At 33.6% G+C, this 22128-nt stretch overlaps 2 protein-coding genes across 5 annotated transcripts; both read right to left on the minus strand.

The window, feature by feature from the left end:
* Positions 1-9768: 9768 nt before the first annotated feature.
* On the minus strand, positions 9769-11654 carry LOC137806417 (abscisate beta-glucosyltransferase). The gene has a single exon (XM_068606533.1). The coding sequence runs from the start codon at positions 11367-11369 to the stop codon at positions 9945-9947; it is 1425 nt and encodes a 474-aa protein (XP_068462634.1). The 5' UTR covers positions 11370-11654; the 3' UTR covers positions 9769-9944.
* Positions 11655-19800: 8146 nt separating this feature from the next.
* Positions 19801-21913, minus strand: LOC137806418 (probable cadmium/zinc-transporting ATPase HMA1, chloroplastic). Of its 4 annotated transcripts, none has more exons than XM_068606536.1 (4): positions 21015-21891; positions 20460-20594; positions 20171-20251; positions 19801-20085 (listed from the first exon to the last, which is right to left on the minus strand). In XM_068606536.1, exons 2-4 carry the CDS (start codon positions 20578-20580, stop codon positions 19913-19915), a joined length of 375 nt encoding a protein of 124 aa, XP_068462637.1. In that variant the 5' UTR covers positions 20581-20594; positions 21015-21891; the 3' UTR covers positions 19801-19912. The 4 variants fall into 4 exon arrangements, 3 of the variants coding, with proteins under 3 accessions (XP_068462637.1, XP_068462636.1, XP_068462635.1); XM_068606535.1 differs by having other exon boundaries at positions 20460-20630; positions 21015-21890; XR_011080342.1 differs by having other exon boundaries at positions 20171-20594; positions 21015-21913.
* Between the last annotated feature and the right edge of the window lie 215 nt (positions 21914-22128).

Here is a 22128-nt window from a genome sequence, read left to right on the forward strand (position 1 = left end):
ATGTTCCCCACGGGATCCTCGAGCGTATATATAAAAGAATATTGTTACTTTGTTATTTTTTTTTTCATTTCATAATTAAATATATTATTAAATAATATTTGTAATTATCAAAAGAAAGTTAAAAGAATAGCATTATAAATACATCACAGCTTTTTGTACTAATATTTCACATATTATAAGATGATTTGTTGGAAAAAAAATTAATTAAATACTCGCTCGTGATGGAACTATTTAATTAAACTTTTATTAAAGATAAATTAGTCCATTTTTCATATTATTTCATACTTCCATAGAATCGATTATGGTACCTTAGGAAACGTAAATTATTAGTTGATTTTATAATTTCTTTACTAGTAATCACTTATCAATTTCTTGTTCAGTAACAATATATACTGTACAATCCCGATACTGTCAAGAATTAGGCCGACGAGTTCTGCTAGGAAGGAAAAGCAGGTTTAAGCTCAATCCTACAAATTCTCACGAAATAACATCATAAACGATCTCCTCAATGCAAATAAATATCCTAATTTTGCTTGCACAATATTTCTGATTATATCGCTTAAATACTTTTAGGAAAAGTTACCGTAATATGACAGGTTAAATCTTGGAGAAATCAGAGTCCAAGAGTCAAGTTCATGAGGCCTTATAAATAGACAACCACTCCAGGGAGTATCTCAACTCGCTTTTTTTACATTATATTCATTATATACACAAATATTTTGTGTCTCTTACTGACTTGAGCGTTGGATTGTAATCATAGGAGGAGCCCTCACTCGTTCTCTGGAAGCTGATCCACTAAAGCTTGAAGGGTGGATTCCGATTGACCTCGAGCCGACAAGAACATTTGGCACCCACCGTGGGGCCCAATAAAATGGTTCCCACAACCATTCCCATTATATAAAAAAGATACAAATCATGAGTGTTGATCAAGAGTGATCAAAGGCTTTGAAGAATCCAAATCCAAGTGTTTGATGCAAGGCTGGAGTTGCTGCTGTGTTTAGGATAGGATCTGGGTAGTTTATTTGTGTAATCCACTCTTTGTTGAATCTAAAGCTAATGTGTTTTAAAACCTTTTTGAGTTTAAAGTGTTTTTCAAACTAAGTGAAAAACAACATGTTGTTTTGTCGAAACAACCGATTGTTTTGCTCTTAGGTGTTTTTGAAAAGGTTGAAAACTATTTTGGTTTGTTGACTTGCTATCAAATCAAAACAATCGATTGTTTCGTGGTTTCAATCGATTGTTTCTTTGAAAATCCTAACAGAAATCTGTTTTGTTAGTTAAAGTGTGCTTTAAATGATTTCCAACTGAATACGTTCCTCTATTAAATGCTTTGACCAATCTTTGAAAACTATAAATAGTTTGTTTATGTTTTATAACATACAAGAAAAATATATTTGAGTTTTTCAGTTGTGAAAGATTTCTTTCAAGTTTTGAACATTCACATCAAGCTTTGGGTTTTCTCAAGAGAGAGTGGAATAGGATTACATCTGTATTGATTTCAGATTTTCAGTAAACAAGTGTAATTCGTTCTGAACATTTTGTAAATTCTGGAGTTTTTGCCAAGGAGTGTTGTGTGCTCTTGAGGTTGTCAAGATCAACATTCTTGGTGTGTGTTGTGCCAAAGGAAGTGTGTTTCTTAAAGGGTTTAAGGTCACTTCTTTGGTGGTTTGTGTGCAATCTGTTTTGATTGCTTAGTGGATTGCCCAGTGGCTTCTAGGGATTGGATGTAGCTCTTGGTTTAAGAGTGAACCAGTATAAACTGTTTGTGTATCTCTTTCTTCCCTTAAACTCATTTAAATTCAGTTGTTATTGCTTTGCTGGTATAAACAACCGATTGTTTCGAAGAAACAACCGATTGTTTTTCTGGTGCTTTGCTGTTTCGTGCTTTATATCTTGGCTAACTGAATTTCTGATTGAGTTTCATACAAAGGATTTTGTTCTAGCTGAAAAAGTTTTCAAAAACCCCCTTTAAACAATTCACCCCCTCTCATTTAAGGCCATATATTCTAACAATGAGGACTAGATAGATGCCTGCCCCCTGAAGCCGAAGAGGTTTTCACATTACAGCAGGTAATGGAGACGATGCATACATTACAACACGAGAACGAGGAGTTGAGAAGACAAGTTGAGAAATTCCAAGCCACTCAGGAACGCCTCCGTGAAGAGTCTGCGGTAGAGCAACAAAGGTTAAGGGACGAGGCCGAAGCCTCTAGACGACTGATGGAGGATGCTATTCGGGCACATGAGGAGCTGCAGAGAGTAAATGGGGATCTAAGAAGGACATTGATGACTTTTTACGGCAAGTGCACCGCGTTTGTCAAAAGTAATAATTGTCCCTAAGGACGGATATCGATCCCACAAGGAACAGTGAATTACCAAGTACAATAATCGCTAAATATAAAAACAGAACAATTAAAAGAGTTTTGAATTAATTGTGTTGGCACTGATCAATAAGAAAACAGACAAAGAATTAGTTGTTTCAATTGGAAAAATAAGGATTAGTTTCATCTCTCTCACTCTCAAGTATTTTGATTAGCATATCAATATTAAGTTCTTTGATTGAAATTGATGGCCATATAAAAATCATTTATATCGATTCCTTGCATATAAAATCCTTAAGAATGTCCCCTAACTATCGATCCCTCGCATAATTATAAGAACAACTTAGAACGAAGCTCAGACGTTTAATAGCAATTAACATTTCAAGTCTATTCCTAGCACTCAAATATGTTAAGTATTGTTGTTTAGGTCCGAACCCTAAAAATACCTCCCGGTCATATTTAAGATTCTCAATTTGTCATGGAAAATTAAAAGTAAAACAACAATACCAATAATAAATCAAGAACTGAATATTAATATATAAGATATCACCTCAATAGATAAGAGTTTGAGCAGATTACTCCCAATCCCAAAGGGTAGAATTAGCCACGCATACTTCTAGTACCTTCCATTCTCCCAATTGGGTTACAATTCACTCTATGGTGTTTTCCTCTCAATCTGGCACACTAAGGTTGAGCTTCTAGCCCTATATTTATCCTAGTTTTCTAGGGTTAGGTTGTTTATTGTGTCGCGCTAATGGGCTAAATGATAAAACATAAAAAAAAGGCCCAATCTTTCTTTGCATCTTTTTCCATTCTGGGACCTTCTATCTTTATTTTTTTAGCTCAAATCATTCATCTTTAATCCAAATCTCCAATCTTCCTTAGAAATCTGCAATTAACGCCAAATTTGGGAATAAAATACTCTTATTCAAATAAAGATCATAAAAAATGTAAAAAGGTATAAATTCATAAATTAGGGATTATTTTATATCTAAATTAGCAATAAATCCTCATAAGTGCCTATATTTTAATATGAAATATTACTGAAATTAGACACTTATCAGACATTCCGAGGGAGGACGGATGCAAGACCTGCGGACCAAATTCAAATTCAAGAAAGATGGCGAAGGGATCCCCGTCTGTTCTCTCCGGCCACTATGGAAGAACCAATTCCCCCACATTACATGACGCCAAAAATGCTTGCTTTCTCAGGCCTTGAGGACCCTGAGACGCACCTCAAAGCTTTTCAAGCCCATATGCTGAATTTGGGGGGCTCGGATGCCATCAGATACAAAATGCTTCAAGGCACCTTCACCAGGACCGCCTTAAAATGGTTCAGCGGCCTTCTGGATGGAACCATCCACTCATTTCAAGAGTTCTACCAAATGTTCGGTGAACAATTCGCGGCCAACATCATCACACCACCAAGGATTGCCGACCTTTTTGACATCAAGCAAAAGGAGAGCGAGCCGCTGAAGGAGTACCTAAACCATTTTTGTGAAGTATCAATATACCTCTAGAACCCTCAGGACGAGATGGTGGTGGACGCGTTCATAAAAGGTTTGTGGGTGAATCCTTTCAGCGAATCCCTACTCAGAGAGAGACCGATGTTAATGACGGAAATCAGGGAAGGAGTCTCAATTCACACAATAACCGAAGAGGTCATCCGACGAAAAAAGTCAAACGAAGGCAGGACGAAGGGAGATACAAGGAGCGGATTCGAGAAGCTCAGTCGAGATCGACCGAGACAACTGTCAAGCAGTCGGATAATAGGTATGTGCCCTATGTGGCTCAAAAGGAGAACAGACAAAGAGATACACCACGATTACCACCGCCTCCACGTTTCCTACCATAGAAAGTGAAGTCATCCTACAGATTTGGAATGCTTCAAATCTAAAATTTACTTTAGTTAATTGTTTAATGTTTTCCATCTATATACACTATATTTTGTGTTCTCACTGACTTGAGTGTCGGAGTGTAATTGCAGGTGGAGCTCTCCTCATCCCAGAAGATCGGTTCGCTAAAGCTTGGAGGTAGCTACCAGCGCCTCATCCAGTTGGTCGACCGAGTACCAGAAGGGAGACTAAAAAGAGCTCATCCAAATGGCCGACCGAGTACCAAAATGGAGACCAAGAAGAGCTCATCCAGTTGGTCGACCGAGTACCATAAGGGAGACCTAGAAAAGCTCATTCATAATCCGACCGACTTCGAACAGGCGAGAACACATTAGATGGGGGAATCATCCCAAGAACATCATAAACGGCCTCGCCAAGACTAATAAATACTCTTATTTGCTTGCACAATATCCCTGATTATATTGCTTAAATACTATAATTTGCTTGCACAATATTCCTGATTATATCGCATAAATACTCTGATTCACTCGCACAATATCCCTGATTATGTTGCATAAATGCTTTGATTATATGACAGAAATGTTTTGTTCTCAATACATGATATCCATATATATTCAAATCTTAGGAAAAGTTACCGTAATATGACACGTTAATTAGGGATGGCATAGCAGGTCAACCCGCCTCGCATAGGTCCGCAAAATGTGGGTCGGGTTGGCCCGCCCCGCAAAGTGAGTGCGGGCTAGACTTTTTGTCCCGCCCCGCATAAGGGCTGGCCCACATTCAATTTTTTTATTTTATTTTTTTTAGAAATTCAATGATTTTTTTTTTTTACTTTTTCTCTTGAAAAATTGTCATAAAAAACAAAGACATTAGGATTAATACAACAATAAACATTAATTGAATGTTACATAATCCAAGTATCAACCTTCCAATATTCTTAACTTACCCACTACCTAACATATCCACTATTATTTATAATTACGTGAAAAATATCATATATGTATTTTCATCCCCAAAACTAGACAAAAAAGGAGTCTTAAGGAAATTATAACTCTAATGACCCTTGTAATTTTCTACCCCAAATGAAAAAGGAAGGAAAACAAAACATTTACTCCACTGCTGCCAAAGGCAATTTATTTTTTTTTGGTTTGTGGGCTTGCGGGCCAGCCCACCCCGCCCCGCTACTGGCCTGCACGAGCCGCGAGTTATGCGGGCGGGCTAATGCGAGTTGAAAAGGTGAGCCCGTCCCGTGTTTTTACTAGCGGGCCGCGGACCGACCCACTTTGCCATCCCTAACATTAATGCCTGGAGAAACTAGAGTCCAAGAGCCAAGCCCAGGAGGCCTTATAAATAGACACCATCCCAAGGAGTATCTCAACTTGCTTTTTTACATTATATTTACTATATATATATAGATATTTTGTACTCTTACTGACTTGAGCGTCGGAGTGTAATCACAGGAGGAACCCCCACTTATTCTCTAGAAGTTGATCCACTAAAGCTTGAAGGAAGACCACTGGAAATTCATTCATATTTCGACCGACCTCGAGCCGACGAGAACATATACCAAACTAGATATACAAATCTTGCGCCCAAAAAAATGTGCGGAATTAAGGTTTCGACCAAGATCTGTGAGTGGATGGGGGAGAAGAAACTTAAAAGTTAGGTTATTTTGATATAGAAAAAGTGATTATAGATGATGTGACTGAAATATAAAAAAAAAAAAGTATATAATTAATTTATTTATTGAAATATAATTTATTTATTTTTGAATATAAAGATTTATATATTTATTTTATATATTTGTGTTTGAAATTTTAGTTAAAGAAAAAAATTATAATTATTTTTAGAATCAAAATAATATAAATAAAAGAGTACATTTTAATATTTAATTTTAAAAATTCATTTGTTTCTGTAGAAAAAATGTATATTAGTTTATAATTAAAATTTGGATTAAATATATATTTTTATCTGTATTATAATGCAAAATTATTATTTTTTTTAGTCGAAACTTTTTAAATCACGTAGATATTTATAATAAAAAAATTATTAGAATGATTTTTTTACAAAGAGAACATATTATTTTTTTTAAAATTGATTCTTCAAAAACATATTCTGCAATATATTACGTATATATATATGTATGTATATATAATTTCTAAAAAAATCTATAAGAAATTTAAAATAATATATTATATGCCATATTATAAAATAACTATATTATTTAATTGATTCTTCAAAAATATATTTAGTCCTCTTTATTTTGTTTTAATTTTTATAATATATTTTACTTGTAATATTTTTTATTTTGAGCTTCTCTGATCGGAAAAAATGGCAAACATTAAAAAATAAAATGTACACATTATAAAACCATTTTTATATTTTATTTTTATTTAGTATATATATATATATATATATATATATATATATAATTTCTACAAAAATCTACAAAAGTTGAAAATAATATATTAATAGCATAAAAATATATTTCAAGATTCAATATATCACAAATTTAAACACTCCAAAAAAATTATTAAATATAGATAAGTTTAGAAAAATAATAATTAATTACTGTATTAATTAAACTAAATATTATTATAAAAACTAAAAAAATTATTAATTTAAAATACTTTCTATTATTAATAAACAGTTTATAAATTGATATTTACCACCTAGTTAAATTCTATTGGTAAATAAAATTTTGATAGTTAATTATATATAAATTTAAAAACTACTTAATAATAATAAAAACTTTTTAGACAATAATAATTTTTGTAATTTATAAAATAATATCTAAATTAAATATAGTGATAACTTTTTTTTTCTAAAATTAGTCTTTATTTAATTATTATTTTAGTGAAAGTGAGTGTTGAAATTTTCAAATAATTATTGAGAAAAAATTAATTACACGATGTATGTTTACTTTGTTGTTATAATAAAAAATGAATTACTATTAAAAATTTAATTGAAAAGTATTACTTAAATTTATATTAAAGTTATATAAATTAATTGTGTTTTATGAAGGATGATTTTGACAAATGAAGTTGATGAATTTGACTTTACTACACTTTGTACTGATCCCACTGCATACCAGAAAATCTGAATCTTCAACTCTTTCCAAACATGCATAAGACCAAAATGACATAACACCAAACAATAGAACCATTTCTCTTTTAAAGGTATTCAATTCCAGAAGATGAAGAGATAAAGGAAAAGATAACATACTTTTATGAGTACATTATCATACTGAACAAAATGTTCCACTGGAGAAATAACAACAAAATTGAGTCATTCTCGTTCCTCCGCAACTAATTATTAGTTAAAACTTTAATAACTAGTTAAATATTAATTTATAAATTAATTTATAAATTTTATTAATAATATAAATTATTTTAAATATTAATAAAATATAACTTTTAAAATAATATCTAATTTAATTAATGTAATAATTAATTAGTTTTTATTTAATATTTTTTGTAATGATATTTAATATGATTAATTAAGTTCAATAAAATTATATAAATATTCTAAGTAATGTGGTAAATGTTGTAATTAAGAAATAAATATTAACGTTGTTAATTTACACATGGTATAATTTACAATCCATACACAACAATATTCAAAAAATTAATCTTAGGAATTTCAACTTATAAAATGATTAGATTATTGTATTTGAAAAAAGAAGTGATTTCAATAAAGCTGTACAAGCTTTTGTAATAAGAAAACCAATCCTCTTGACTCTTTTGAGTTAACGCTTAGTGAGTATTATAAAAACAAGAAATCACTATATAAATATGAGTGGGAGTTGAAAACAAGACATAAAAGAATTTGTTTAAACCATTAAGGGTTGAGTGAACTCTGGAAGACATAGTGTAGTAACCTGTGGTAAGTGAAATTTTAATTCTATAAAAGCTTGCTTTGTTGTATGATTGTAGGGAAAAGGTGATTGTGAGATAGTTGCGAACAAATTTCCTATAAAAACAAATGAGACCAAGGAATCGGGTGAACATGATTGAGGCCAACCAGTAATAGATTTTCCTTTGTCTATATTAGGGGAAAACTCCTCTGGAGGAAATTATATGATCCAAATAGTTAAGGTAGCAAAACTGCATTTAGATAACTTAGCAAACAATTCCAGAAAATTCTAAATGAATTAGGTGATCTTGAAATCTAGGATTGTAGTCCAATATGTCATTAAAATATAGTAAAACAAATAGTCTAAAATAAGGTTGAAGGAGGTTATTCATAGTTTCCTCAAATATCAAAGACGCATTGGTCAAGGCAAATGACATGACCAGAATCTCATAATGTCCATTTGATATTTTGAAAGCCATTTTGTGAGTGTCATCGAGGTTGAGTCTAATTTGGTGATACTCTGAGTATAGGTCAATCTTAGTAAAAATTGTAGTTGAACCTAATTCATTTAGCAATTTATCAATGATAGATATGGAAAAATAGTCACGAATGGTGACTACTTTTAGGGCTCTATAGTCCACACAAAGGGGTCGTCTTTTTTTATGGGTAGGATCGAGGAAGAGAAATGACTTGTACTAGGTTTGATGAAACGTTCCTAAAGCATCTTAGCAATGAGGATATCTTTTTAGAGTGGGGTATTGATATAATTTGACATTAATCGGGGTAGTGTTACAAAGGAGAGGGATGTGATGTTCATGGGGGTGTTGTGGTGGTAGGCCATGAGGTGGCTTGAATATGGCTTGATATTGGCGCAGGATGAATTCTATGGTAAAAGGTAAGTTATACAGAGGTGAAGAGGGTGTTTGTAAACTAGATTCGAGTGAAAGAGGGGGTGGAGAAGTAGGCTCAACAGGGAGTAAATGTGGGGAAGCCATGACGTGGGTAGATAATATTTAGCAAAATTGATGTTAACTATCTTAAGTAGGTGTAGGGTTTGTGATTTAGGGTTTAGGGTTTAATCTGCTTAATCTGCTTGAATAAGATTAAGGGTTCACAACCATTCGATCCCTAAAATCACATTTGTTCCCTTTATGGGTAGAAGGTAAACTGGGATGGTGAAAATAGGTATTTGGAGGGATATATCCACTAAGGGACAGATGCCCTGACAAGTGATGAAAGCGTTATTGCCAATCATTATGGTGAAAGGTGAGTTGGATTGAATGGATAGATGTAAATAGTGTGCAATTAGGAGAAAAAAAGATTAATCAGTAATGAGATGATTGTGGTGGTGCCGTTTGAACTACCTAGGAGCCTTTTCTTTCATGTGAAAGGACACCATAAATAAATCGTTGTTCATGAAGAATATGGTAAAAATAAAAATATTGTTGACTTGTTGTTATCAAGAACATATTTAAACGGGTCAACGAGTTAGATTAGTGAGACCGACTCATGCAAGTTAGATTACTGAGACCGACTCAAATTTTTTATTAGTACTCGCCATTCCTGTTGACGATTCGTCTATAGTCCGAGTGTAGATAGTTGTTAAGCGGTCTTAAAAAACTTGAAGGACATCTTCTAGATTTTTGGATTGAAGTCTTGGAGGCATTTAATAAAAACACCAATATTAGGTTTTTGCTATATCTACCAATAAGTAATGGGCACTAAGAGCATAAAACTATGGTAAAACTTTCTTATTCCATTATTCCAAAACCCTATCACCTAGGTGATATTTTTGAGCCTAAAAGGAAAAGGTTCATTTGCTCATATAGAAATAAACGTGCAGTACATAGTGTATTCCTTCGTCTGAGGCTGAAGATTGTGCCTGTATGTTAAAATTCTCTTTTTCAAAATTTTAAGCCTGGTTTGGTAATGTGTGAGCTTGAAGCTCATGAATTAAGGCCTCAACATCGGCGTAAGACGTTCCACCTTCTTCCACAGCTCTTGCAGCTTTCCCTGCAATGTCTTTCACTCGCCTTCTCATTTCCTCTGCCTCCGCGCTCTCCACCATCAGCTTCCTCACTGCCACCTCCACCTTCTCTCTCCCCACTAACCCTTTCCATTCTGCATTCCAGGGCCACCACTCCCTGTTCCCCACTTGGACTCCAATCTTCAGAACCTCCGTTATCAACTTCTCGTTCGAAAATTGCTCCGCCGTCAGAGGCCACGTGATCATGGGCACTCCCGCACTCACACCTTCCAGAGTAGAGTTCCATCCGCAATGAGTCATAAACCCTTTGATCGCAGCGTGCTCCAAAATCAACAACTGTGGAGCCCACCCTCTGAGCACCAACCCTTTACCCGTTTCCTTCATCCTCTGCTCGAACCCTTCCGGAAGCCAGTTCCCGCTCCCGTTTTCTTCGTTTTCTGATGGGTTGTGGAGAATTTTCCCCACCACCCAAACGAACGATTGATCAGAGGCTTCGAGGCCGTAAGCAATCTCCTTCAGCTGCTGTGGGGGCAACCGAGCCAGGCTTCCAAAGCTGATATAAAGAACCGAACTGGGCTTCTTAGAATTTAACCAATTCAGGCACTTTTCTTCATCGACGGTGGGTGGCTTCCCTCTTTCGGTTTTATCTTGTTTGGTTCTGTTGCAAAGGGACACGGGTCCTACAATCCATGCTTTCTTTCCCCATTTGTCTTTTAACCGATCAGCATAAGCTGGTTCCAAGTCGTAGAAGCTGTTGACAAGAGTGCCGAAACTCTTCTCCTCTAACTGCTTCATGCCCCTCACCCTTTCAGGAACCTCAGACGGGTTTCTCAGAAAAGGAGGAAGCTGAGACATCGTCATTTCGATTCTGTCGGGAAGATTAGGAACCACGAAAGGCTCCGAGTCCGAACTCAAACTCTCAATCGCGGCAAGGCTTAAGTTTTCCTGGACGCAGCGAGCGAAGCACCCGATTCCGTTGAAGAGGATTCTGGGGATTCCGAGCTCGTAAACCATGTCGCCGGCCCAACGATGGAACATGTCGACGACGATGCAGTGCGGGCGGCGTTGGAGGAGGAAGTGGCGCAGGGGTTGGAGGAGGGCGGAGGTGTCCAGGAAGGGACCGGCAGACATGTCTGCGTCGGGTACGTCGGCGGAGAGAGTGTGAATGGCGATGGGAAGACCGGCTTTGTGGTGGCGCGTGATTAATTTTTGAAAGTTAGGGGCACTGGAAGGTGTGGCTAGAATGGTTGATGATGCTCCGTGAGATGCAAACACTATTGCTGCGTCTATCATTGGGATCTGATGGCCTCCCCCCAAGTAGGGGAAAAAGAAGATTTCAACCGGTTTCATGTTGAAAAGGGAAAATGTTGGCTTAGCTTGGTGTGTTAGATGGAGTGAGTTATAAAATCTGAGCTTCTACTATTTATTTACTTTTCTTTTGTAGATTGATAGATACATAAGCTTAGAGCTAAACGTCATGAGTGACATATTGGAAGTAAAGTGGCAAGAGTATTTGACTAGTGGTGTTCGTCTCAAGTTTCCAATTGCTGTTATTGGATAGAATTGTCAAACACGTGTGGAAGTAAAGCATTATGTATAAGAATTAACGACTACTGATATGGATTATAATTGTGATATGGAATACGGTTCTTACCATTAATATTTATTTTAAATACATTTTTATTTTAAAATGATAAAAATAAAAATAAAAAGATTGTTTATAACTCGACGAAATTGACGGGTTTCGTCATTTCCAATATCAAGACTCTAATGCGTATGATGTGGCCAATTAAGAAGATATCAAGATTCTAATATGTATAGTCGGTCATAATAACACCGTTTCTAGAAGCTCCGATACAATATGGAATTTTCGAGTTTCACCCATCTACACCTCCACACTTTTCTTTCTTGCGTACACACCTGTGAAGGAGTGACTGACATAAATAATAAAACAAAAATATTTTTTTACATACTCAACCCTAAAATTCAATAAATATTAATATTTTAATTATTTATAAAAATTTATAATTTTTTAAATTTTAAAAATTTTAAAAATTATTTTAATATTTTATATTTTACTTATATTTTCATTAAAAAAAATCTATTTTATTATTATAAATATTAATATTTTGTTGTGGAAGTAAAAATATTATAATTTGTTCTCGCCGGTTGACTCGAACGACAGTTCCTGACCCTCCTATCTCTGTCTGAGAATCGAACTTTCTTGATCGAAGAATCTCTCACCTACAAAGACAAAGAAGGGCGCCTTGACGGTCGTTTGCACTCTGACGCTCAAGTGTATAAAGTAGTTTCAGTCTTAGAAATTGTGTACCTTGCTAGGGTTCTTAGCACCCTTTATATAGGTTGAAACTAGGTTTACCTTTCTTCTGTTACCCATGTCTAGGGTTTCTTGAGAACGTCCCTGCACCACTATTACACAATCTTAGCATAATCTGGCACATAGAACTTCCCTTAACTGGAGTGCAACGACTAACAATATGGACGCCTGGGAACCAACTTGTGCGCCAAATCTCTAGGGTCATCTGCTCTGCGGTGCCCTAAGTATTCACGTGTCATGCATGCATCTTCCCTTGGAAACCCTAACCCTAACGGGCCTTTGTGCCTCCAAGAACTATTTACTCGTGTTGCGCCTGAATGCGCTATACCACCTACATGGATCCCTCGTGTCTTAGGGCTTCCTCCCATCACTGATGTTTAACTGATAACTAGTGTAATTCTGGGGCCCACCTTACGTGACCCACTATAGTTGTTCAAGGCATTAACGTCCGATCTCTCCCTCTGTTGACGAAGTCTGATGTCGATCCCTGACGTCGATGTTCGAGAATTGATCGGTACACAATCCATAATAAAAATACTACTAAGAGTGACTCAGATAAGTAATAAAAATAAAAAGTAACTTGCAAATAAATTGATATTCTACTAAATTAAAGTGATTGTTATACTAGTATTATATAAAATCAAATACCTCTCTATTTCTTTATTTATAATAATATTAAAAGTAGCTAATTTTTTTATATTATAACATAAAAATCTCTTTATTTTCTATTTTATAATCATAAATCATTTATTTTTTATGTTGTAAGGAAACACATCTTTATTTTCTCCCTTAAATTAGCTACAATATATGATACTTCGGTGAGATTAAACATTACTATTATTTTTCTAAGGTTCTGTCCAAAATTTTAAGGCTTTAAAGTTATCACTTTTTCAATTTGATTCTCAATTAGAATCCACCAACTTAACGTCTCTATCCTTTGCTGTATCTTTAAAAAAAACGCACTTTGAAATGTGTGTCTATTTCTGTTTTTAATTTATCTCTATATTTTTTTAGTTTTATCTTAAAGTTTATCACTTTTTGACCTTTTTAAGTTTAGCTTAAATTTATTACATCTTTTACTTTAAATATAAAGTATTAGTAGGTTGGTTAAAAGTTTTTCTTAAGAACTAAAGTAATTTAAGAGAAAGAGGGTATACCTTTTTAAGAGTGATACACAATTAAATTGAGTGTAAAAACTTAATGGATAGTGATATTTATATTTGTTTACTTGTGTTAATCACTTTTTTATTTTTCTAAATTTTTTTTGTGGACATACTTTTTTAAAGATGAATTTTATCCAAAATTCATTTCATGACTACAAAAGTTAGAAAGAGAAACTTATTATTATAGAATACAAAAACATGATGACCACAATCAAGTTTAAGGATCAAAGCTAGATCCACGACATGTCTCAAATGTGAACGTTATGGATATAGTTTTTTTTATTAATGTTCTAGTGAGCAAGACATCAAGGATTATTACATATACTTTATATAGAGAGAGAAAAGAGAGCAATGAGAAAATCAGAGAAAAAAATAAAGATTTAAAAGAATATATGGAGAAATAAAGGAACTTGACGAGAAAGAGACAAGAATATATGAAAATGTTAAATACTAAGTTCTTTAGTTTTAAATTTAATAAACATTGCATGGATTTAAAGGGCATTTCTATTTTATTTTTGTTGCTTTTGAGAAAGTTTATATTCTTGGTTTGCATTGATTGAATTAGTTATGAAATCTGTGAATAGTCACTTAATTTTGGTGTTGTTTGATTTTTCTATAGGTTGTATTTGATCTTAGAAGAAGAATTACAAGCACCTAGATGATAAATATTTTTTATTTCAAGAATTACTTTATATTTTTAATACATTATATATTCAACACTTGTATTTATGTGTTTGTTTGTTGGTAATAACGATTTATATTTGAGTTCAAATTCTCTTTAGGAAAAGAAATATGATGTATATGTTGGGAAAAACAGGTAATAGTCCGCTTTTATTATTATGGGAGAAGATATTATAAATTGGATATGTAACCGTGAAGGAGGAGATGTTAATTTATAACCCTCAAACCTCCTTCCGAAACAATGAATCCACCGATGTGGGACTTGGGATTAAGCCAAAATCAACAAATCTCCACCTTGGCTTAATTTCAAGTCCCACCTAATACAAATCTTCTCAAAACATAACAAAAACAAACTTTGCAGTGCTTCAAATTTGTGCCTCCGAGCGCCAACTTCAAATGTGCAAGATATTAACAAAGTCTAAACAATGTTCAAACTTGGCCCTTGTAACCTTGGTGAGCATATCTGCAGGATTCTTCGTAGTGTGAATCTTCTGGAGAACAATCTCCTCTTCTTCGAGAATCTCACGCACAAAGTGATAGCGAATATCAATGTGCTGTCAGAATATAACTCAAGTTGTTTCTGACCAACTCCCAAGTTCTTCTTCTTCTTCTCCTTCTTCTTCTCCTTCTTCTTCTCCTTCTTCTTCTCCTTCTTCTTCTCCTTCTTCTCCTTCTTCTTCTCCTTCTTCTTCTCCTTCTTCTTCTCCTTCTTCTTCTCCTTCTTCTTCTCCTTCCTCTTCTTCTTCCTCTTCTTCTTCCTCTTCTTCTTCCTCTTCTTCTTCCTCTTCTTCTTCCTCTTCTTCTTCCTCTTCTTCTTCTTCTTCTTCTTCTTCTTCTTAGATTGAATGTAAAAATTGAAAACTAACAATTGAAATTTATGAATAAAATTCAACAACAATAAACTACTCTAATGTAATTATATCAACCAAAATAGAAACATGAATCAAAATTGAAAATGTAGTAGACTATTGAATTGAGAATTACTTTCTCGTTTCCAATTTTTAATTTCTGGTTTATTGTTGTTTGATGTTACCTGCTTTTATTTTTGGTCATTTACATTTGTGTCAATTACAATTCTTACAATTTCAAGGTTTTTGTGTCTACAATTTCATAGTTGACAAACAATATGATAGACAATTGTTACCAGGCATGTGATAGATGATCAATTTACAATTATTTTTACAATTTCTGACCTAGGTTAGCCTCTAAATTGAACTTTTAAGGGGGAACTTGTTTTGTTTGAAAAGCTTGATGCAACTTGATGCAACTGTGGAATAAGTATTAAATGAAAGTTGAAGACGATAAAGGACATATCTTGAAAACTAAATAAGTAACAAAATTTCATAACACAATACACGCTTAAAGTACAAAACACCAATAGAATGAAAACGAAGATTTGATGCCTCCAACCATATGCATTTGATGAATTTTGGCTCACCTTGTTAATCTTGAATATTAGAGTCACATTGAGTTGTAATTTTGATTTTAGTTTGGTCTTAAGTGAATTTATAAACCTTTGATCTTGACGCTTTCAGCTATAAGTTTGATTTCAATGACTTTTAACCTTTTTAATACAAGTGAGTCATTTTTAATTAATTAAAATTTATGTTAATAAGTTAAAAGCATCTTAAAATATTTGGAATTGCAAGAAAGAACGTTTTAATCAATTGAAAAGAGGTTTTAGTTGGCTAAAATGTTGGAGCCTTTGTTGAAACTCAATTTCACCTTGCTTTAAACTATTAAACTGTGAATTAATAAATTAAAATTATTAAAAGACATATATTAAGTGGTTTAAACTGACTAAATATATCTTTTAATCAAATAAAATGTTATGAAACTTCATTTCATGTTGTTTTGGTCAATTAAATATTTAATTGGCTAAAATTGGCATAACGACAAAGTATTGATTTTTATTTTGAAGCCATCAATTTGAAGTGACATAGAGAGACTAATTTCAAAATACAAAATGTAAAAAAAAAAAAAAAGATTTGCTGACTAAAAAATATTTTTTAAATACAAGATTTTATAAAGGATCAAAAGTTAAAAATTCTTTTTTGGAACCACCTCATGCTATAGCTACAAAAAAAAAAAACTGTGGCTAATTTTTTCAAGTGATTCTGTTCCAATTTTATTTATAAGTTGTTATTATTTCTTTATCAAGTGGTCAAGATTTACTTATGATAGGATTTCACAAGGTTATGAAAAAAAACATTGTAGCACTAATGATGTGAGTTGATTTTTTAGATGTTTTCATTTTGGTGACACTTTACTTTTAGAATTGAGATTTTAGGAATTTAAGAGTGAAGATCTTAGGAAAATTTTCACTGGACATTAACTTAACCAAGTGGTTAAGTAGATGTGAAGGTTTATTTCACAAAGACAAAGATAAAAGACAAGATATGGTGAGAATGGATGCAAACTCAATTAAACATGATAAAAATCGAGAGCAAAACCAAGGAAGACTATAAAGACAGTGAACATAAATGGAAGGAGAAATGAAGGAGAATGGAAGAAGGAGAATGGAAGAAGGAAACTTAGATATTTGTGCATAGTAACTTTTCTTCTATTAATTTCAACTTGTAAAACACAATGGGTAGGCCTCTTATTTATAGGGGAAGGAGCCTTGGAAAACAAGCAAGAGGATAGGATGAGAAAAGGGAAAAAAAAGGAATGTCTTAGGGTTTGACTAAGTCAATCCCGCATCCTAGGCTTATCCTTCTATAAACTAGGTCAAAATGTCTTCTTAAAGGGTTAGAAACAAGTTAAAATGATACCTACACCCCCTATTATGCTAAAGACACCTTATTCTAGGCTATCTTTGCTATTTGAACCCTTAATTGAGCCCAAAATTATTTACAACATATTCTATCTCTTAAGAAAACCAAAAGGAAGAACAGTTGGTGATTTGGTTTATGCCCACTCCTCTGGTCGGGTCCATGAACTCCTTGGTGGGGTCTTGAAATGTTTGCTGAGATGACTGCTCACCATGTGCTTTGTCTTTTGCTTCCTTGGTCATCTTCATAGCTACTTTGTTTGTATCAACTCAAGATCAAGTTCTAAATTAGAATCTCGTTTTTCTTGTACAGTTCTTGTAAAAACTTGAAATTAATGGATTAACTTGAAGTTATTAGATGTAGTCTTCTTATGAAGGTGGATTAGTATAAATCTGTTTTTTTTTCTTCTTGATCTTTATCACTCATATTCTATTGTGCTTGTTAACATTGCATGCTTGTGTTTAATATAAATAAAATTCATATACTAAGGAACATACTTGTTGATTAAATTGTATATTGAGCACATACTTGTTGTTGGTTTTTTCATGTTGTCAAAGAAGGATCTTATTATTTCTAACTCTTCATGGTTGATTTGTAGAACAAATCCTCCTTTCTCATCCATCACAAAAAACAATTTATACACACATGGATTAGGACAAAAATGCAACAATGAAGGTTGCAATTGTGTACAATGATGGACATCGAAACACATAGAGAGACCATATGTTGAGTGGGTAACAATGAATGTTGCAATTAAGTTTATACAACAATTAAGGTTACTCAAATTTACATGGTTGGAGGTTTCCAAGGATCAAAAGCTCTAATACCATCTCAAGAATAAAATAAAAAAATGTTTCTCACCTATAATTTCTCATTACATACATGAATATATACATAAATGGGCAAGATAATCTCGAAATCATATTGTCCTTAATCATATAAAATAGTATCCCTCGAACTATGAGATTTAAAATATTGAATTAAACTTAATATGACAAATTTAAACAAGTAAAATAAACATCAGAAGTCTCCTAAAATAACTCAACAATTCCAAACTTGAATATGAAACTTGTGTTTTTAATTGTTCCTTAATTCTTGTTCCTTAATTCAACTTGCACGTTATTTTATTTTGTAATGAAAATCTAGAGTTATTTATTAGGATTCTATTTGGTATGCTTACTTCCAAATTTTCCTTTAAGTTTGGTTTGTCATTTTGTTTGAATTCTATAAGTATTGTCATAATCTATCTTCATTTGAAGTTATCCATTTCTAATTTAATTTTTCTTGATTTTACATCTTTATAGTCTTGATTTTAAGTCTATGTAATTAGGAATGTTTAAAATTTACTATGATTTTTTAAGAGTTCGCCTCTTTCTAAGGTAGAATACTTGGTGTTGTTGAAGACTAGTTGAAGCAACTGCTTGGGAGATCTCAAGAGACAAGAAAAGAATTAAAAGAGAGTGCAAACACTTGTGAGAAAAGACCAAAAGAGAGTTGCACTAAAAATCACAAGAAAAATCACAAAAACACCTTTGAGACTACTTTTTGCGATAAAATTTTCCATCTTTTTTTTTTCATGGTTACAACGTATTTCTTCATCTCTGAGTTGTTGTTTTCAATCACAAATATTGTAGCTACTTTATATTTCATTTTGTTGTATTTTAGCAATGAATTTCATTTCATACACAAACTGTAATTTTGTCATCTTGTGTAATTTTTGGTTCTTTTTTGGTGTCTTGGAAAATCATTGGCATTCTCTCATCTCTCTACTTGAATTGTGTAATAGTAGGTGTTTAAACTTGTGGAAATGTTCCAAAAGACTCGTAAGCGCTTAAACTTGTGGAAATGTGTTGAAAGACTCGTAAGTGTCACTTAGACTTTCACATCAGGAATCCATCTAGTTTACATTTTTTTACAAAGTCTCACTTATTTTATGTTGTTTGGTTAGAAGCTACATTTTTTTACAAAGTCTCACTTATTTTATGTTGTTTGGTTAGAAGACTTCATTTAGTTTACATAGGGATACGCACACACTTGAAAATTTTGGTGAAAATCACTCCATTTTTATGAAAACCTTTCAAAACTTGGAGAAAATATTTTGATAAACAAATGAGTGATCATGATCGAATGAGCCTAAGTGATGAAATTAAAGACTTAAAAGTAACATAAAAAAAATAAAATAATATGTATTATAGATATGTTTGTTTCAACTTCTGAAAGAAGAAGAAAAATCTAGAGTAAATATGGTGAGGAATCACATGGAAGAAAAAAAACATCATTTTATTCGTTATACATCACCAAGTAAAGTGGTGTATAATAATCATAATCATGATTATTACTATCAACACATTCAAGATTCCATCTACGTTCTAATTGTTAACCGGTAATCTGAAAAGAATAAAATTTATTCTATTTTACATTACCAGGGTTAACTTTTATTCTATTTTATCACTATTACTATTTTTATTATTAACAAGCAATAAAAAACAAGCATCATTTATTAAAAGGTGACATATATAGAAAATGAGGACCAGGAATGCTCTTTAAACGAAGAAAGATAAAGAGTCATTTTGAATATTTTAATACAAAATAATATTGTAAAGGAATTCAAATATTTGATCTGTAACATTTTCAACACCCGGTGACATACTTTGTTACAAAAGAGTTGGGTTCTGGATCACTAAGCTGCAAAATAAGTTTGGTTATATAAGTATTTCACATACTATCAATAATTATTAAGAACAATAAAAAGAATTGGAATCATGATTTAATTGTCAGAAATATTAATTTATTAAGCAGTAAGGTAACAAACCACAATGCAAAGGTTAACTATATCCAAATCATCAAGAATAACTATGAACATCAGTTAACGATTACAGTAAAAACTGGTTATCCAGTTGAAAACATAAAAAACAATATCAAGACATCAGTCACTGTTTAACCTTCTAAAGAAAACCAAAGTTCATCATGCATGGGAATTCTCTTGTATGCCAAGTCAAATGTATTGGGGAGTTTATCATCCTTGGTATCCAGAACAAAGGCAAAATCTGGATTATTTTCTTTCAACTCTCTGACATCAACGATTGATCGACTGGTGAAATGCTCTTCAGCTGCAAAATCCATCACATAAGATAATCAAACTTTTTGTAGAACATGAAACTTAAACCTTGGTTTGTGAAACAAAATTTAACTCACCTATATGTGCCAAAGAGTTTCCAAAGATGGAAAGAAGCAAGCCTCCTTCCAAAGAGTTTCCCATAAATATTGATGCAAAGGCTGTCATTGCCATTAACACAGGATGTTCACCTTTCCACTACTCATCTCAATAAGAGCATCAAGTGATTTTAAGTCTTAATGTCTTCCAAATGCAAAATGGATTGGGTTTGATGTTATAAAGAGGTGCTCTAGTATCCACCCCAATTATGTAGCTTAATAAGAAACTTAAATAAAACAAATAAAAATGTTGATCAAGTTGGAGAGTTACATGGGAAATCAACATCCTCAAAGTCATCACCAAAACCTCCATCATTGCTCCATTCTTCCATGCGATCTTTCCAAGCCACACTTCCATACCCATACACAACAATATCTTTCTTGGAGACCATGGGTTTGGGTTGCACTATATATAATAAGAGAAGCACCAGTTGACATTTCACTAGCATATAACCCCAGGATGTAAAGCTTAATTAGAGTTTTAAATAATCAGAGCAATAAAATAGCCATATCAACACTCAACAAAATTCACCACAACCCAAAAATCAATGCAAAACAAATCTAAGAACCCTAGACAACAAGCAATAAAGTTATTTCCCCTTGTCTCAGCCTTAGAAAACTTCTCTCACAGTTCCAAATCCAATTAATCATGCAACCAGTAACATGCCATGTGAATGAATTTATCCAAACCGCTTTTAAGTTCAAAACAAAACAATCATAATCCGATAAAAAAACAATGATAAATAAATACATTTCAATCCATTAAAAAACTAACCTAATTCGATCAATTGCTCAACTGAAACAAAGTGAATAGACAAGAAGATACCTTCATGCCATGACTGCAAAGTTCTGCAGCTTATCACATTGAGGAGTTGGCATATTCCTATTCCAACTCTGGCTCGGCATCTCCACCTGACAGTATCTCCGAAGCACACTCCGATAATCCTTTATCATACTTTCCTCAACCACCACACGAGCATCAGTCCCCATCGGAGAATTTGCATCAAACACCTGTGATTTCATGAAAAACTGCACCCCGTGCAGCTCAGTCGTTTTCGAAATCTAGTAATTTTAGTACTTGCTTAGAAAACGGCAAGTACGCGAACCTTTTCTCTACTTTAGCGTTTCAATCTGTTTCTCTTTCTCACCAACCTTTTATCTCATATCCTCCTCCATGCGGACTCTCTTGCTCCGCTCCTTGCTTTTCCACACTTCCAGAACGTCGATCCTTCGCTCCAGATAGCGCACCTTCATCTCGCACTCTGCGTTCAGCTGCTTCAAAGTCTTCGTCTCCCTCTCCAGAAACACCAGCGTTCTCTATTGATCCTCGAGCACGCTGCTCAATGTCGCCGCCTCTGATCTGGCCTCCTCGGCGGCATTCACCTCCAACTCCAGCTCCTCCGCCTCTCGTCGCAACGACTCGATCAGCTTCCTCAGCTCTGGATCTCATCCTTCTTCGGCGCATTATCGGACTCCAACGCCTCCATCTTCAACACGATGCCGTTCGCGATATCCATCGCGGTGGTAGAAATTAAATCGAGGAGATTCAGATCGGTGTGAAGAGTGCTCGTGATTTCTCGGTGGCGAAAGGGAAGGCTGAGGGGAAGAGTGGAAAGTAGTGCAGAGAAACAATGACAACACATTTCTTCGATTCGCAGTGTCACCGTTCTTTGTTCGAACTCGTTCACCGATTTCACTTGTCACCAGAGTTGTGACATTATTATTATTATTATTATTATTATTATTATTATTAGTAAACAATTTCATTTATCGACCAAAAGAAAATTAGTGGCTAAAATATAAACATATTTGGTGGCTAATTCGGTGACAGAAATAAACAATTACATTTAGCGACAAAAAAAAATCGGTGACTAAAAAATAAACATATTCGGTGACTAATTCGGTGGCAGAAAATAAGCAATTATATTTAGCGACCGAAA

Source organism: Phaseolus vulgaris, chromosome 3, assembly GCF_000499845.2.
Source record: "Phaseolus vulgaris cultivar G19833 chromosome 3, P. vulgaris v2.0, whole genome shotgun sequence".
NCBI lineage: Eukaryota > Viridiplantae > Streptophyta > Magnoliopsida > Fabales > Fabaceae > Phaseolus > Phaseolus vulgaris.

Bases quoted from the DNA above. Each gene is read 5' to 3' on its own strand.
- LOC137806418 (XM_068606534.1), bottom strand. From the start codon at position 20,637: ATGCTAGTGAAATGTCAACTGGTGCTTCTCTTATTATATATAGTGCAA. The intron at 20,252-20,459 runs GTAACTCTCCAA...TGGCAATGACAG, and splicing joins TGAGGATGTTGATTTCCCAT to CCTTTGCATCAATATTTATG. The intron at 20,086-20,170 runs GTGAGTTAAATT...TGGATTTTGCAG, and splicing joins AAACTCTTTGGCACATATAG to CTGAAGAGCATTTCACCAGT.
- LOC137806417 (XM_068606533.1), bottom strand. From the start codon at position 11,369: ATGAAACCGGTTGAAATCTTCTTTTTCCCCTACTTGGGGGGAGGCCAT.